At 35.3% G+C, this 18015-nt stretch overlaps 1 protein-coding gene across 4 annotated transcripts in view; it reads right to left on the reverse strand.

Annotated features, from left to right (window-relative positions):
* USP24 (ubiquitin specific peptidase 24) overlaps positions 1-18015 on the reverse strand; it is a 136122-nt gene that overhangs the window by 81956 nt on the left and 36151 nt on the right. For all 4 annotated transcript variants that reach the window (XM_079105565.1, XM_079105566.1, XM_079105567.1 and 1 more), the window contains exons 4-12: positions 16972-17115; positions 16183-16305; positions 11349-11384; positions 10635-10700; positions 6399-6464; positions 4101-4175; positions 3355-3513; positions 2152-2266; positions 1855-1958 (exon numbers count right to left, since the gene is read on the reverse strand). In XM_079105565.1, the coding sequence (XP_078961691.1) occupies positions 1855-1958; positions 2152-2266; positions 3355-3513; positions 4101-4175; positions 6399-6464; positions 10635-10700; positions 11349-11384; positions 16183-16305; positions 16972-17115 (888 nt within the window). The remainder of the gene's footprint in view (positions 1-1854; positions 1959-2151; positions 2267-3354; positions 3514-4100; positions 4176-6398; positions 6465-10634; positions 10701-11348; positions 11385-16182; positions 16306-16971; positions 17116-18015) is intronic.

The following is an 18015-nucleotide window of genomic DNA, read 5'->3' on the forward strand; positions in this document are numbered from 1 at the left end:
TTCACAGTAATATTGGCAAAACTATTATTAATGATTATCATCTGACCTTATTTTAATTCCCAGCAACATTAAGTCTTTAAAAAGACAAAATGAAAATCAACTTCTCGGTCTGATACTCACTTTAAGAGAACAAAATATTTTCAAGTATGTAAGAAAATGAAATTGATGAAAATTACCAGATAAATATCCTCATTTTATAGATGATCTCAAGGGCCTCAGTTCAGAGTATAATCTGCCTCATTTTAAATTGCACTCCTAACTATTTTCTAATGTCACTTAATATTTACTCTATAGTCAGTAAGTGTGCATCAGAGCTGCAGAGCCTACTGTTGACCTATGGCTGACACTCACTTGATAATTTCAAATCACAGCCTGTTGTGCCTCACTGTTCACGAGGTGAAGAACTTGAAAGGCAGGGGATATTTATACATTTCTTTAATTTTCTTAGTATCTACGCATAGAGAGAGCTGTTCACTGAATGTAGGAAAACATTAATTTAAGGAAAAACAATATAGGCATCATGGCCTCCAATCTTCAAATTCACAAAATTATATGATGGTATTCAACCAAGAATAAGACATGGGAAGTAAAATCTAAGGGATCTAGGACTGTGTTTTATTCCTTCCTGCTCCTAATTTTCTACAGTTACTTTGCAGTTCTGGGCTGGGAGCCTGCTGATTGCATTCCTCAAAGTCCTCTCCCAGCTATACTCCTATTATGTTCTGCCAGTGAAGGGCAGCGCTGAGAGGTGAGAAGGCAGGAATGTTTCCGGGTTAGGCTGAAAGTGAACGCAGGGTGGGCTGGTGCAGCAACAGATTTCAGAGTGTTGGTGGCAGAAGCACCTGCGAAAGTTCTTTTTCACTTGGCAGTGAAAGCACCTTCCAAGCAGCTACCTCTTTCAGAGTTTAACACTTTCTTCCTTCTTTTTTTTCTTAAAACCTTTTGCACCTTATTACCACCTTTGTAAACAATCTCCTGTAGTTCAATTCCCTGTGTTTGAAATACCAGGCATAGTTTCTGTTTCTTTCACTTGATAGTGACTTAGTGGACACAATCGAGGTGAGCTCCATGTTTCTTTCTGGCTCAGTGGCTAGATAAAGATAATACTATTACTAAAAGAAACCAAAGAATAAATGGGTTTGGATGTGATGAATTTGAGATGTCTATAAGATGCATACTTGTAGGTGAAATTGTTACATATAGATATGCTATAGTGGAGCTTCAAGAAGAAACGTGAACGAGCAATATGATTCAGTGTCAGCAGCATACAACTGTAGTCGAAGTCACAGGAGTTGATGAAACTAACTAATGAAAGCTTGCACACTGAGAAAAGTCTAAGAACTAAGGCTTGGGGAAATAAACCAAACTACTTAAAGGAAAAGTAGAAGGGAATATGTTAATAGAAGAGATCTAAGAAGGAACAGCAGAAATACAGCACGGAAAACCAGTGGTATGAACCATGATCAAAGTGAAGAAAAAAGAAAATGAAGGGTATGTTAGATTCAGTCACACCTGCTTAGAGTCCAGATGAGATGAGATCTGAAAGCTCAGCAATACTTATCCTCATTTATTAGGATAATTGGGAAAAGATTATTAATTAACATTAATAAACAATGAAATAAAAAAAAATGGGACTGATAAACAAGGCTTACACCCATTCCTAGCCATTAACTGATATATAACTTTCATGAAGGGTTTTAATTCTTTAAAAAATGGTAAGATTAGATCAGTAGTTTGATATTCTTATGACCAGTGGAATTCTTTTACATATGCAATCTTCATAGAAACCTGAAAGTGTAAAACAGATTAGGTACAGCTGTCAGGAAAAGGCAAAAATAATTCTGATCAACCTACCTGTATCTTCCAAATTTTAGTGAGTTCATCTAAAGACAATTTACTGCCCAAGAGTTCAATAATTCCCTTTATACGATCACAGTATTGTGCTTGGTCTATGTTGCCTAATAAGAAACACAAGAGAGGAAGAAAGATACAGTGAACACTGATTCTCTAAATATGATTCCATTAATTCAAAGCTATTAATTCTAGCAATTTAACAGTAAACTGCTAGAAGACTATAAAGAAACAATTTGTACCTGTTTGAAGAATTTTAAATTATGTGTTAAGTAATTTTATTTTTTGAAAGCAACTTACCTTCTAGTGCAATTGACAGAACCGAGTTTTCTACTAGCCAATCTAATAATCTGTCTGTATCTATAGCATTCTTCACAGATTTAGATAAAGTGCTATCTTCTATCAGTTTGGTTACCTAAAAAGAGAGGATTATTGTGACTTAATCTAATACACATTATCTAAGTCTTCATACATATAAAATCTGGAATTCTTACAATGTGGTCTGATAATTAGCCAAAATGTAGTAAAAGCCAATTACTGGAAGTTAACAGATCACTATTTGTGATGTCTCTTTAAAAAGAACATGGAGTCATTCTTATAGCACCCAATCCCTTGGACCACTGCTTACTGGCTTAGAGATGAGAATCTAACCCACACTTCAATAGGGTCACCTCCTCTAAATTTTATAAATGGTACCAGAACCAATGTTAGCTCCCCTGGTGATGGGAAGTGCAGGCTGCGAAACTCATGAACTACCCGTGGCCATGGTCTCTATTATAAGAAAGATGCCACACTGCAGGTACAGAGGGAATGAGACCAATTGCTCAGAAAAGCAGAGACAAGACTTTGGCAGGGTCCTGGCAATGATCAGGCCTCAAATTCTAGTTAGTCACGTGTTTTGGCAATTCAATACTTCATTCATGTGAAACAGCCAGTCCCTTCTACTTTTGGTCTGAAATAGTTCAACTAGAGTTTATTTCACTTGTAGCCAAGAATCCTAAATAATCCAAAAGTGAACAAAAGACTGGATTATGACTGAAGTGTATCAAATCTACTTGTTATTCACTGAAACCAATTGTACTGTTTGTGTGGGTCTAATAGGCTGTTTGCGTAGGCTGTAACTACAGAAAATCATTTCCTCATTTTGCTCAGACCAACACAGCTGTAGTCACTTTGCTTTTGTCCTAACATCAGTTAGAAGATTTGGTGTAAGTAAACCTACATATGAAATAAAATAAAAGAAACTGTTAGGGTAAAAAGTAAATGTCACAAAAACATTAAACAGTTCAGAGAATAAATTGTGAAAATAATACAAATAAGACGATGGCTTTATTAACAATTATAAATATACACCATTTTCTACATAATCACTGTTATCTCTTCTTTATATGATTATGAGAAATTATTCTCTTCTCCCAACACTTTTATATTAATAATCACAAGTTTGGGCAGACTTAAGGAGGTCTGCATTTTAAATCTTTTAAAAGTAAATGCAAAACTTACTTCTTTGAGGGAATTCATTTTAGCACTAAAATGTGGTGATTTCAGCATGCGCAGCAGGATGTCAAGCCGAAGGTCATCCACAATTGTCACAAGATCCGGTTGGAAGCGCATGCAAAGTAACTTAATGGCAGATAGGAGCTCAGGGATGCTAACCAATCTCTTTTATGGAAAAGAAACAAACAAACAAACAAACAAATTTAAAAAGGAACTATAAAAACAGTTTGAACCCAATTCTCACAACACACACACACACACCTTCCCTCATCCCCTTCCTCTCTCATGACTACAGGGTAACAATGATTTGGAGATATCTGATATCCTATATGGTCAATTAACTGAATTTTGCTTCTAAACAAATGTTAAGCAACTGGTGAATAGTAAAGGAAAGGGAATATAAATATGTCAAATCATGTTAAAAGATAAAATTGCTTTGAACAACTCCAGAGAAGCTTTTAATATTCTAAAGTTCCTTCTACTTTATACTAATTATAATGCCATCAATTTATGTTAATAAAATTCCTGAATGATATCATTTACTGAGAATGCTATATTCATTCTATCAATTGAGTTAATATCAACCTCTAGTGTTTCAAAACTAGAAATTTTTAAATCCAAAAACATAACATTAATTTGATGTGAATTGTCTCTGGCCAGAATCCAAAGAGCAATAGCACAGGAACTGTGCCAAGACCTAGTTCTGTAACCTAGCCAGCACTAGGGCCTACCTGGCTGAAAAGAGCACTTACCTTGTCTTTGAGGTCCTTCTCCTCCACGCTCCTCACATCCTGTATTGTGGTAAGGATGACTGGGTCTAGCATGGGCTGCAGAAATAAAATGCTACCGTTAATAAGAACTCCTGAATCTGTTCAAAAGTGGGGAGGAGGTATTTTTTCATCCCCATTCACAAAAGAGGGTACAATGAAGAATGTGAATTCTAGTATCAAAGCCACCACTAACTAGCTAATATTGCTCCAAGGAAACCCTTAGCTGACTCTCTGCCTCAGCTTTCTTAACACTATGAGTATATTCTTGAGATTCTATAAGAGTGATCTGAAGAACCACTCAAGACACAAGGACTTTAACTTTAAAAACATCAATTATACGTATGGATTATTTTTGTAACAAAGTAAATATTTTACATTTCATTTTAAAAAATGAATAATACAAGCACAGATCTCACAAAATATGTTGTCATACTATTGTTGCTTGTTGATATGAGACCTATAGATGAGACTCAAATGACACACTGTTCCAAAATAGTAACATAATCTGATACCTAAATAATAAGTGAGAAGTGGTATAATATTAGCTAGAGTTAAATTATCAATTCCAAGATAATTTTAAAAACATAGCTAGTGAGGAAAACAAAGTCAATATCTGGCTATTAGAGACAAAGATACATTAGAACTGGATTAAAATGACATTAACTATCCAGTTAGAATTTCTTTTATATTTTTGTCAACTGTTGGTTAAGAGCTGAGTCAGTGTTGTCATGCCAGCCCCTGTGTATTCCTCACTGCAACTCCATGAGAGTTAGTATTATCATCACCATTCTGCAGATGAGGGAAGAGGAGGCATAAAGTTAAATAAGTCAAAGTTATTATACAAATACCATGAAGTAAATACCATGTAATGGAGACAACTGTTAATTTGTATCATGATATGAATTTACTGATTAATGAATTTATCACTGTAGGGTTAGGTATAATTAAAATAAAGATGAAGTTACACATGCTTTGGTTGCAAATTCATATTTCTTACTTCAAAAAAGTATACTATGCTTATACACACACACACACACAGTATGAGAAATTTAATTTCTAAAGAGATTATTTAGCATCTAGGATTTAGTACCCAATTGACTTGCATGAAACAATGTGTGGGCAAATGCATTTCAAATTCAATCCTGAGCCTGGTTATTAAAAAAAAGTCAATTATTAAATTATTGATATTTATTATATTAAGAAGTCAAATCACTTTGCCTCTTTATGTCTTAGTGTTTTAGCTACCCAGCTAATGGTATATTCATGTGCCTACACTGAAAGAACACTAGATGTTTCTAAACAGTATAAAGAATAAATAAAATACACAGCCAGCCAACCTACTTCACTTAAAATCTTTCAGTATTTGTGTGTGAGGCCCTGGATAGGAGCCCCAGCACCATGGGGGGAAAAATTAACAGTATTACCTTGATATGGAAAAGTACCTAACATTTGCAGATGGCAGAAATTTCTAACACCCACTAAAAAATATCATGTATCCCTGATTTATTATCACCATTCTGCAGATGAGGGAACAAGAGGCATAAGTTAAATAAGTCAAAGTTATACTATGGCCTGAATTAACTCTGACACAGGAAAGAAACACAGCACATACAGAAACATTACTCCCACAGGACATTATGTTTTCAAAACCATTTACAGAGATTTAAAAAATATAAATAAAAATTGTAGATTTCACAGACTAATTTATAAAGAAAACAATAAGCAGAGGTCTATCAATGACACATTTTGTATAATAAAACTAGTTAATTGAAATGGAAAGGAATAAGAAGGTGTAATAGGCCTTTAGCATTAGGAAATTAAAAACTCACAGCTTTAACTATTCTATGGCCTGTTCATTACAATTTCTGCAGAGGCAGGAAATCAAAAAAGATGTGCTACTATCAAGTTATTCATAAGTGAGTGAGCTAATAAGCAAGCCTTGTTGACTGCTCAAAATTAACCTAATATAATGGTACTGAACCCCAAAACATTCCTGTGAAGAGGACAGGGGTATTATGTATAGATAAGAAAATGGGGAAAAAATATATTTGATAAAATGATTTTAATGAGTAAATAACATTCTCAAATGTTAGAGGTCTCCTATACTTTGAATTATTAAACTTTTTATTATCTTCTGACAATATTTTTACTAAAACAAGCTATTTCTTAAAAAGTCACTCTATATTAAGAACAACTCTGAAAACCTAATAAAAAGAAAATGATCACTATTTGCATGTCTTGAATCAGCCTGTGCAGTGATGTAAAATGGCTTAATCCTACCTGCACCACTGAGGGATTCAGGTACTCTGCACACACTCCTAAGGGTTGCACCAGTGCTGAAACGGCCTAGAAAAAAAACAGTGAAGATAGAAATGTGAGAGGTCTTTTTCCTTTCAAAATTAAGTAAACCCCTTTACAACTATCTGAGAAAAATTTAAGCAGTGATTTGAGCAAGTCATGAATGAATGACTAGATAAACTAAATTTCTGGAGAGCAGTGAAATGAAGATGTCTGTCCATTTAAATTATTAGAGAAATTCAATGTAATTTAAATCAGAGTATGACAATAAAACTTCCATGGAAGACTAGATGAAATCATTCTAAAGATCATACTGTAGAATACTAAAAAGATTTTTCTTTTGACACTAGGGATCAAACTCAGGGTTGCCACATCCCTAGACCTTTTTAAAAAATATTTTATAAGAGACAGGGTCTCACTGAGTTGCTCAGGGTTGCCAAGCTGCTGAGGCTGGCTTTGAGAGCTCTTCCTGCCCTGGCCTCCTGAGCCACTGGGATTACAGGTGTACACTACTGCAACTGGCTAAAAAGATTTTTTTGAAAGAAAGGGACAGTAGTTGGAAGAGGGAGTGAAATATGGCTTTAACGCAAACCATTTAAGGCTTCTTTGAAGAAAACTATAAAATTTCACCAAAATACATAAAAGAAGACCCAAATAAATGGGGAGATACCATGTTTCTGAATGGGAATACCAGTACTGTTAAAATGTCAAATTTATTGTAAAAATGAATGTGGAGACATACTGACCCATACATTTAACTTCCAAACATGGCATCAGTGGGATTTTCTGCAGAACATGACATGTTGACCTTCTGCAGAAGAGTGAAAATATTAAAACAACCAAAAGTTTAGAAAATAATATTAGGCAGACATGGCCCTACCAAAAATTAGAACAGTGGAGCAATAGCAGAAAGTATCCAAAGGAATGAATGACCAGAACAGATGTCCAGGAATAAATTCATGTATGTGTAGAACTTCAAGATATGATAACACTAGCAAATACAAATAGTAAGGGAAAATCAATTAGTCAGTATAGAATCTTCTAACAATTGGTTATGTATTTGAAAGAATAAATTTTACACCTCACGTGATATGTAAAAACAAATTTTAAATAGTTAAGTTAAAAAAATGAAACTATAAATATATTAAGAAAACAAAACCAACAAAAACCCCTTTTGACAGGCATGGTGGCACATTCTTATAATTAAAGCAATTTAGAAGGATCACAAGTTTGGGACAGACTGGATAACTTAGTGAGACCCTGCCTCAATTTTAAAATTTGAAAAGGGCTGGAGAAGTAGCTCAGTGGTGGTGTACCACTGCCACTAGGTTCAATTCCCAGTACTACAAAAACAAAAAAACAAAAAAACCAACCCTTGAGGTGGAGGAATATTCCTTAAGCAGTTTAAAATAAAAAATTTTAAGTCATAAAGGAAAATTAGATAATATAAACTTTATAACTTCTCTATAAAATTTTATAACTTCTATGCAGTAAAAGACACCATCAAAAAAAATGAAGAGATGCAAAGTATTGGGAAGAAAGATTTACTAACACACAAAGAGACACAGCGTCGATGGGCTTAATATAAAAAGAATTCCTAAAAATTAATAATATATACCACCCAAAAGAGGCCTAAATAGCAAGGTCAATTTATAGAAGAAATACAAATAGCCAGTAATCATATGATGAAATGCGCAATTTCATGGGAAATCAAGTATTACAAATAAAATAAACCATTTTTTTGTCCACTGTATTGGAAAATTAAAGAGATTGAAAATATTTAGCACTATTAAGAGTATCATGATATTGGTTCATGGGAATATAGACTCATTACTACAAGTTTTTTGGAAAGAAACTTTCCCACTTTCTAGGAATTAATCCTTTAGAAATAGTAGCACATGAATGGAGGTACATGAAGACCCACATTTAAGAAATATTTTCAGTAAAAGCATCATGACATACCCTTTGCAGAAGTATGCTACGGTCATTAAAACACTGATGTTACTAACCTAGAAAGATTTCCATAATATAATGCTAAATGAAAATTAAAATATACAGCTAGGTACAGTATGATTTCCATTTAGTTTTTTTTATTATTTTACCTTTTGGGGGGGGGGTTATTGGGGGATTGAAACCACAGGTGCTTTATTACTGATCTACATCCCTAGTCTTTTTATTTTTTTTATTTTGAGGCAGGGTCTTGCTAAGTGTTTTTGGGCTTTGCTAAATTGGTGAGGCTGGCCTTGTACTTGTGATTCTCTGCCTCAGCCTCCTGAATCACTGGGATTACATGCATGTGCCACCAAGCCAACCTAATTTAGTTTTAAAGAGAAAAAAACAATACATGCAGATTTATAAAAATTTAAGAAAAGATCAGAAAGATTATATATTAAATGGGTAATCATTACCCAGGAGATAGATAGGTATGTGTGTGGGGATGGGATGGAAGGACAGGCAACTTTAATATCTTACTTAGTACAACTGTTTTTAACTGGTGAGACTGTAAGTGATAATTTTGTTTTCCCACTATTTGTCAAATTTAAAATATATGTGACCTGAACTCAGTCTTATAATATGGCCTAGATTTATTCTGGGACACAGCCACCTTCCTTTTTTTTTTTTTTTTTTTTTTTTTTAAGTTGCAGATGGTATTTATTTATTTTTATGTGGTGCTGAGGATCAATCCAGTGCCTCATTAGTGCAAGGCAAGAGCTCTTGGGAGCTACAGCCCCAGCCTCAATAGCCACCTTCTTAATTGGTCAGAAATCTGATATTTATCATGAATTTTAATTATACTTATTTGTTAAAATGAGAATTTCAACCTCTGGATCTCTGTGTCTGAAGCCTGAGTTTTACCATCTCTTCAAGACAACTTAGATAATAAAATTCTGTCTCAACTGCAGTCAGCAACATAGTTGTGAAAATGGTCTGACCTGAGGGGAAATTTTTAGAATTATTTTAACCTCACAACACTCAACACTAATGAAGAAGGCCAGAATCCTAAGTATGTATCCTTAAACAATTTTTATTCAGGTATGCTAGAAATCTGGACCTGCTCTGGTTTTGATCTGTTTTTAAATAAATTGAATCTATAGAAAATTACTAAGTGTTTTAACATTTTTCAGAAGTAAACTTAATTTATGATATTTCCCAATGTCCCCAAAGACCAGTTAAGAAGTAAGCAAACCTGTCTCTAAGGTGATTTTTCTTTGTTTAGTTTTTAAAATCACTACCTATTATCTTCCATGTCAATAAAGTCATTTCCAACATACTTGATGTACTCAATGGGGATCAAAATGATAGTCCAACAGCTTAAGTAACTTCTAAGACAGGAAGAAGAGGTCCCCTGGCTAGTCAATGATATGGTAGACACCTGATCTTTTAAAGATAAACATGAGTAGCATGAAAGGGTCAGTCTACTATTATACCATCAGTCTCTTTCCCTGACCAATGTTACACCCCTCATCCAAAGAAGGATCAAAGGAAACAATGAGTCATGGTCCCACAGAAATAAATGCTTCTCTAAGCACAATTGGCAACATATAGGTATATTATTTTACCACATCATTTTCTGCATTGATCAAATTATGGCAGCTAGCATGGGGTCTTACACATGACAAATACTGAATAATTAACTAGAATAAAGTGTTCTCACCTAAGTGAGGTCAGCAGTCTGTGAAAAATCAGAGTTATTCCTCTTACCATAAGGTGAAATTCTTTAAGAAAATAAAGTTGACATGAAAAGCTAATGGTACTGCACATGGGGGGTCATGGGAAGTTCCCATGTTATGGTACACTGTTACATGTTAAGTTTCTGTAACAACAAAAAGCCTGAACAACCTTGCTAAAATATTTTTATTTGTGTTTGATCCAATGAAATAAATTCTGATTTATATGGTCATTCAGTAGTCACAAAATTATTATGCACATATATATTGCCACATATAGCAGCTGTTGTTAAACAGCAAGATAATTTCATGTAACAACTGCAAATTGAGAGAAAAATCTCATAGGCAAAGGGAAAATAGTGAGGCTAAAAAATACGAACAGCCTACGTGTGAATTTGGTTATGATTACATTTCTTTGGTTATCAGAACCCTGTAATTTGCTCCTCTAAGAATTAACTTTTAACTATTTTGTTCAGATGTTACCTCTGGCTGTATACCAACCCAAATAAAGTAAATGTGTGCACTGAGTACTTGCAGTAGTTTAACTTACCCCAAGTTCTATGTCTTCTGAATGGAGTTTGGCTTGGATTGCTGCAAATCCACCTAATTCTCCGAACTGAGAGGAAAACAGGCACAAATGAACTTTGAAACCCTGTATGTTGTTAATTTAAGGAAGGAACTATGGATGATATTTTACTTTCAGTGTGCTCTATACTACTGGTCTTAAGAGTTTTGACAAAGGTAACTCAAATGCTCTTATAGATACTGCCGAAGACAGGCCAAGTCCAAAAGCTGAGTTTCCACTGTATACATTGTACATGTGAAAAGAAGGAATGATAAAACATATCCCCTTGAGAAAACATAATTCTCTGTAGCTTAAAATATTCCACTCTGGGAAATTTCATTAGAAAATGGAAAATAAAATACATGACCAATGCTACAGTTTGGATCTGGAATGTCTGCCCCTGCAAATCTAATGTGCTAAAGGCTTAGTCCCCAATAAATCAACAATGTTCAGAGGTCTGGCTTTGGGGAAGTGATTGGATCATGAGGGTCCTGACCCCACTAATGGATTAATTCACTGATGAATTCATGCTGAATGGCCTATTGGGAGGACCTAGCTGAAGGGATGGGGTCCTGGGAGGAAAGCATGAACTATACCTTGTCTGCAGCCCTTCCCTCCCTTTTTCTCTATTTTTCTCTGTTGTTTTTCTCGGGTATAGCAATAAAAGCTAACACAATCATATTAATAATAATTGTATACCTTATTTACCAAATCCACAACCCATCCGTGAGGTTCCTATGAGAAAAGAAAAGAAAAATTGAGATGGCAACATAAAAGCTTCCACGTTAACCCTTACATTTCTTTCCTAAATGATGTCAGAGGAAAAACCATTAAAATTTGAAAAATACTTTGAAAGCCTGTCCACTGGTTTCTTTTGACATTACTATATAAAATTTTTAAAGTGTCTAAGTCTGGATTTGAGAGAATTGCCACAATGTGGAGCATTTATGCATAAATGCATTCATGTATTTTGGGACACCAAGATCAGATGTTTAGCTCTCCAAAGAATAAGATAACTTGACTTTCTTTAATAAGAAAGTTATAATTTAGAAATTAAGAATTAATTATTTACCTAGAGCAGATAATCAGGAATCAAGAGATTAAAATTTTAGTCCCAGCTGCATCATTAATACCCTTCGGAAAGTTTTCTTCTCCTTTTCTTTATCTTCCCTTTTTATATTTCTAGGTGCTGGATACAGAACTGAGCAACTAAGAAGAGATGGGATACCTGCTTTCATTGAGTTCATATTCTAGTAGGGTCAACAAAGTAAGAAAATCATTACATACATAAGATAATTAGACTATGTTAAGTCCCTTAAAAGGAAAACTAAAAGGTCCTCTAATAGAAAAATGGAACTAGCCTCCGCTATGGGTGGTGGTTATAAAAGACCTCTAAGAGGCAGTCTTTTGGCTGGAACCTGAATGATATACATAGAGGTAGCCATTTAAAGAATAGTCCAGACAGAGAGACTGAAATGGCAAGGTTCTGTCCTAGAATGGCAGAAGAGAGTCTACTGTGTTTGAAAAACCAAGAGAAAACTCTCCCAGCTGGGACGTGATGAGCCAGGGGGAATAGAAAAGATAAATCTGTGGACAAAAGCAATGACCAGATCATGCAGAAACTTGCAGGAGAGGCACAGAAGAGAATGTTTTGTTTTAAGAAGAGCACTCTTACAATTCTGTTGAGAATGAAATGGAAGAATAAGCAGCAGACACAACCAGGTGGAAGGCTAGTGTAGTGACTAGATAGTATATGGTGGTGTGTGGAGCAGGATGGTAGCAGGAGCTAGGGGGAGAACACACTAGAAGTGTATTAGAGATAAAGAACTTGTTTATGGTTTAGACATGGGGAATAAGAAACAAGGGATGAATCATGGCCGACTCCTGTGTTTTTGGCTTGGGCATGAGGGTAGATGGTGATGCTATTTATTGAGAGAAGCATGAAGGCTGGGGAGGCAACATGAAGTTCCACTTAGGCACACTAAGTTTGAGAACTGTGTGGCAACCAAGAAGACATGGTTGACTCAAGTCTGGTGTGCTCAGAGAGGAGGTGTGGGCCTGAGATACAAATTGGAGAACCACTAGCACAGAGATGACATTTAAAAGCATGAGAATAGAAGATATTTTTTAGAGGAAGTGTGGCGAAGGAAGAGAGGAAGGCCTGGTCAAAGATGGGTAGTGGGAAAGGAACCAACAAAGGCAATGTGGCTTAGGGGCAGGCAGAAAAGCAAGAGACTGGAGTGTCCTGAAAGCCACCAAAGAAACAGAATCAAGGAGGGAGAATTGTGATTAATGTTGTATGTGGGGTTGAGAAGCTTCCTTCCAATCTGGAAACCTGGAGAAATGACTTCAGTGGACGTGAGAAAAGAAGATGGAAAGCCCTGAAGAGTTAATGAGGACCTAAGTCTGGTTACTCTAATAAGCTCTCCAAATGAAAATAATGGCACTAGATAAAAACATTAAAGAATTTTTTCTTCTTTAACAATGGGGATTGAACCCAGGACTTTGCGCAGGCTCAGTAATGATTCTACCACTGAACTACATTCCCAACACTTTTATTTTTTAAATATAAATTTTATTTTGAGACAGGGTTTTATTAAGTTGCCCACATTGACCCTGAAATTGTGATCCCTCTGCCTTCACTTCCTGAGGAGCTGGAAGTGCAGGTGCGTGCCTGGCTTAAAGAAATAATCTTTTAAAAACGTCATTCTAGTTTAGCAACAGATAGCTGCGAAGTTAAAACAAGGAGAAAGCTGGAATCCTGTGAGATAAGCAAACTCTCAAACTCTCATGAAGCCGACTTTTACTCCACAGGCGTCTGTGGAAACCTGGTGATCTCAGCTTTCATCTTCATGAGAAACAGGACACAGCCAAGGTGGGGGCAGGGAGGCCTCGGAAGGTTCCACCTAAAGCTGGAACCTAGAGGGCCATATCCACAGGTAAGATGAAAAGGAATACCTACAGAAGAAAAGAAAGGAAATCTGCCTACTCTTGATTTTGGGACTGGCTGGAAAGGAGAACAAAATTCAAGAATCCGTAACCACAAAAGTGCCATCATATGACTTTACTACACAAATTCCCACTGAATTTGTCATCTGAAAAACCTTACTGTATACAATTTGGGGAGTCTATAAGTCTGTGTTTTGATGAAAACCAAAATGTTTTCTAAAGTGGTCCCAGATTATGGTGTTTCCAGGCAGCTGGAAGAAGTACAAATAAATCCTTTTTGGAGGAAAAGAGCTTTTAACTCAGGCCTCAAAAAAAAAAAAAAAAAAAAAAACAAACCTAGATTAAATTCTAAGAAACATGAGTTTACAGAAAAACAAGCAAAAGTATATTTACACACCCAGAACAAGTAAGTAAAAGCCAGAAGAACCAGATCTTTAGATATTAGACACAAAATATAAACTAAACATTAAACAAACTTCAGGTTGAAAAGGAGTCAAGAACATAGTATAATGAAAAGTGACTAAACAGTCAAAAATACCAAATAGAAATTTTATATAAATAAAAATATAGGAACTGAAGTTAAAGACTTAAATGAACAGGGCAAATAGATTAAATGCAAGTAGGAAAAAAGAACCAGGAAACTGGACTATGGATCTAGAAAAAAAAAAAAAAAAAATGATCACAAATGTAGCACAGAATGACTTGGTCAAATTAAAGCACCAGAAGAAGAGAGACTAATGGGAAAGAGGCAATATTTTAAATGAAAATGGTTCAGAAATTAATAGAACTGATGCAAGATACTAATCCTTAAATTCAGAAGCCTAATTAATGCAAAGCAAAATAATAAAACAATATGTCGGTCAATTCCATGAGAATTCAACTGACAAACATCAAAGAGAAAGACAAGATCTCAAAATACACCTAGGGAAGAACAACAGATGAGGGGGTAGTGATCTTGGGGAAAAATGCTAAGGTCTTTATGTACACCCGTACACACACACACACACACACACACACACACATTCTGAATTTTAGGTTTTGTTAGTGAATGAATTAAAAATCTGGGGTAACGAATTAAAGAATGACTGGGAGGGAACAACCTGGAATCTTCTATGAGTTATGGATGTGAAGGGGAGTAGAGAACCATGCTGAAGTTAGAGAGGATATAATATTAAGGGCAGAATATTTAGAGATCAAAGCATACTGCATACAATGTTGGAATGATCCAACAGTGAGGAAAAATTGAGGATAACAAAGAAGGAACAGAAAACCTAAGGAGCAAAATAGTTTAGAAGGCAAGAGGAGAGGGGATCTAGGACCTTGGTTAGAGAGAATTCCTCTGAGGTAATAAGAGGAGTACAGGATCAAACCTTTCTGTTCTCAGCTGTGGCACATGGGAGCTGAAGGGAAGAAGGAATGTCTGCTGAGTACTTAGTATTAGGAACCACTATATCCATTTGTCATTTAATCCTTACTACAAACTTGAAGAGACTATAGTATTTTAGGAGACCATACTGCCTATGGTTAAAGAAAGCAGACTGGAGCTGGGGTGTATGGGTTCTTCTTATGACCATGCAATTGGGCTTGGGCAAGTATATAACCTTTATCTCAGTTTCACACATATGGAAGGAGGGTAAAAATAGCATCTAACTCAAAGAGTTATTGTGAAGATTAAATCCAAGTATGAATTCATTGCTCTCACACTCAACTCTTAACTCCTTTCTGGAGTATTGCCTGACCCACCAACATGGCAATGACTACTCCTTCCCCTGTATTCTATATACAGTATATATTATTCTAATTGCAACTACTGTTTATCATGCTATAATTTTTTTGTTCTCATATTCTCTCTGCTATACTACAAGCTAAGGATCATGTTGTTGTTACTCTTTATATTATAGATGAGGACAACTGGTTTATATTTATAGTTTCCAAACTTAGAATAATGCCAGACACACAGTAAATGTTCAATAAATGAGCATTGAACTAAACCTCTACTTCCACTAAAGCAGTGGGCAAGTTTCTTACTAACTAACACAAACTCCTTTAAACTGTTTCTCAAAAATAAAACAGTGTTTGAATTAAAGGACTATTTAGATTACTTATGGGTATAGAGTTATTGGCACACTGCAGACCTTTCAATAAAAAAAAAAAAAAAAAAATACTGGTTCTGGGCCTAAAAAAGCAAGTTTTAATGCCTATGGAATTTAAGACTTAAATTATGAGACTAACTACTAGATTTTTTTTTAGGTACAATTAGTTACTTCAAGTCATCAAATGCTTTAGTCTCTCAAATCTTTCTACTGGGGGATACCAGTTAAACTAAAGTTCTGATTATCTATATACAGGGCACTAAGTTTATTTCTTACTTTACCAAATGTAGGTTTAAATGTTTAAAATTCTCCATGATATCAGTTAACAGCCATGTAATATTTGAATAAATTTTAAGCAATTTTATGAACTATTTGGAATATTTATCATAGATTATTTTTATCTTTCCATATAAATTATCATTTTCATAGCAAAAAAAATATTTTTCAAGCATCTGTCTATAAAAAGAACTACGAAACACAACTATATTTACCTTTTGGAAAGCAGATACAGGTGAAATAGCAAACATACTTCCCTCTCCAAACACTTCTGCCCAATTTCTTTGTGACACTTTCATTCTGTTTTTAAAATGGTATTCATTATCAGGATTGAAAGCCTAGATTCAAAGAGAATGGAGAAATGTTATTACCTACTTCTATAGCAACGCATTAGCATTAAAAAGAAGGTAAAAGCATAGTTTTGGACTCCTTCATTAATGGAAACTTTCAAGAACACTGACAAAGCACACGCCTTGGCTGGTGCAGAGAAGCAGAGTACTGGGGTAGTATTCCTCAGCCCTGTTCCTGTTCACTGGGATAGGGTAGGGTGGGGGGAGACAAAACAGAGAAGTCTGACTCTGTTCAGGGCAAGTGTCAATGTCCCTGAAGCACTGGGGCTGCCACAGGCAGAGCTGGGTCACAGAGATAGTGAAGAGGAAGTTAGGAAGGGAAGGGAAGGCATGAGCTTGGGGAAAGGTCAGAAACCAGAGGACAAGAACAAAAGCATTTAAGATGTGCATAATCAGGGAGAGTGACGGGAAAACTATTTAATCATTCTATGAACTGAACTTAAAAATAAAAAAAGAAACTCCATATTTCTTTCAAACTAAACAAAGAATTGTTGCTCTGCTTTTTAAAAATAAAAACAAGGACTCCAGGGGCTAAGTTAATGTCTTTAATAATAAAATCATTACTATTCATTATTAGATAATTACAAGCCAAAGAACATCAAGTATTTTAGACAAAATCAAAACACAAAGTACGTCATTCTAGAGATACTATACCATTGTAAGCACACCCAGGAGACCAATGGGAATTGGATCTTGTTTTATTCTCTCTGCAACCAGTTCTATTAACAACATCAACATGTTGTAGATTCCTTCATGAATTTCAGTACCCCACTTGTGAACAGCACTTGATGTCAGGAGCTACAAAAACAAAGGGCAGTCTAGAGTCTAACTTGAAAAAAGAGAATAAATTCACAGTTTAGCAGGTCAATTTCAAATAATCAAAAGATTATGACCAAAATACCTTCTTTTATGCATATGACTTGATTTAAAAGGACGCTCAGCTGTATGCCATCTATTTGTTCCTTTATTTCAAGGAAATAGCTTGCTTTTCTTAATTTTACTGCCCTTACATGAAAGCAGTTTGTTTAAAAGGTAATTTTTATTTGTTCCTATATTTTTCATTATTCCTACAGGATGTCAAGTGGTATAGAGCAAGTAAAAACCTGACATCGATTCTAGATACTACTGTATTCTAGCCGTGTGGCCGTGGACAAATGTGCCTGGATTCACAGGGTCTCAGTTCTCATCTTTAAAGAGAGAGAATTCTGGCCCTCTTCAAACAGATACTACCACTACTGAGATATAACAAACATGAAAACATTTTATAAATATTAAAGCACTATATCTTGATAGCTGGATGTTAATATTTCTAGAATCCAATTCATGCTATATAGTTCATGGATTCTAATGTACATATTGTTTTCATTTTCTAACACCTCAGAAGTAAGCCCCTATCTTCCCACCTATTGACAGAACTCTAAATGTGAACAAATTTTAGAATAGCCTTACTAATATATTGCCCCCCCTTTTTATTGGGATACCAGGGATTGAACTTAGGGACACTTGACCACTGAGCCACATGGCCAGCCCTATTTTTTATTTTAGAGACAAGGTCTCACTGAGTTACTTAGCGTTGTTACTGAGGCTGGCTTTGAACTTGTGATCCTCCTGCCTCAGGCTCCAGAGCCACTGGGATTACAGGCATGTGCCACGGTGCCGTTTTTATTCCTATTTGGTACGTTCAAAAGTAGTATTTAA

Source organism: Sciurus vulgaris, assembly GCF_902686455.1.
Source record: "Sciurus vulgaris genome assembly, chromosome: 1".
In the NCBI taxonomy this organism is placed as follows: domain Eukaryota; kingdom Metazoa; phylum Chordata; class Mammalia; order Rodentia; family Sciuridae; genus Sciurus; species Sciurus vulgaris.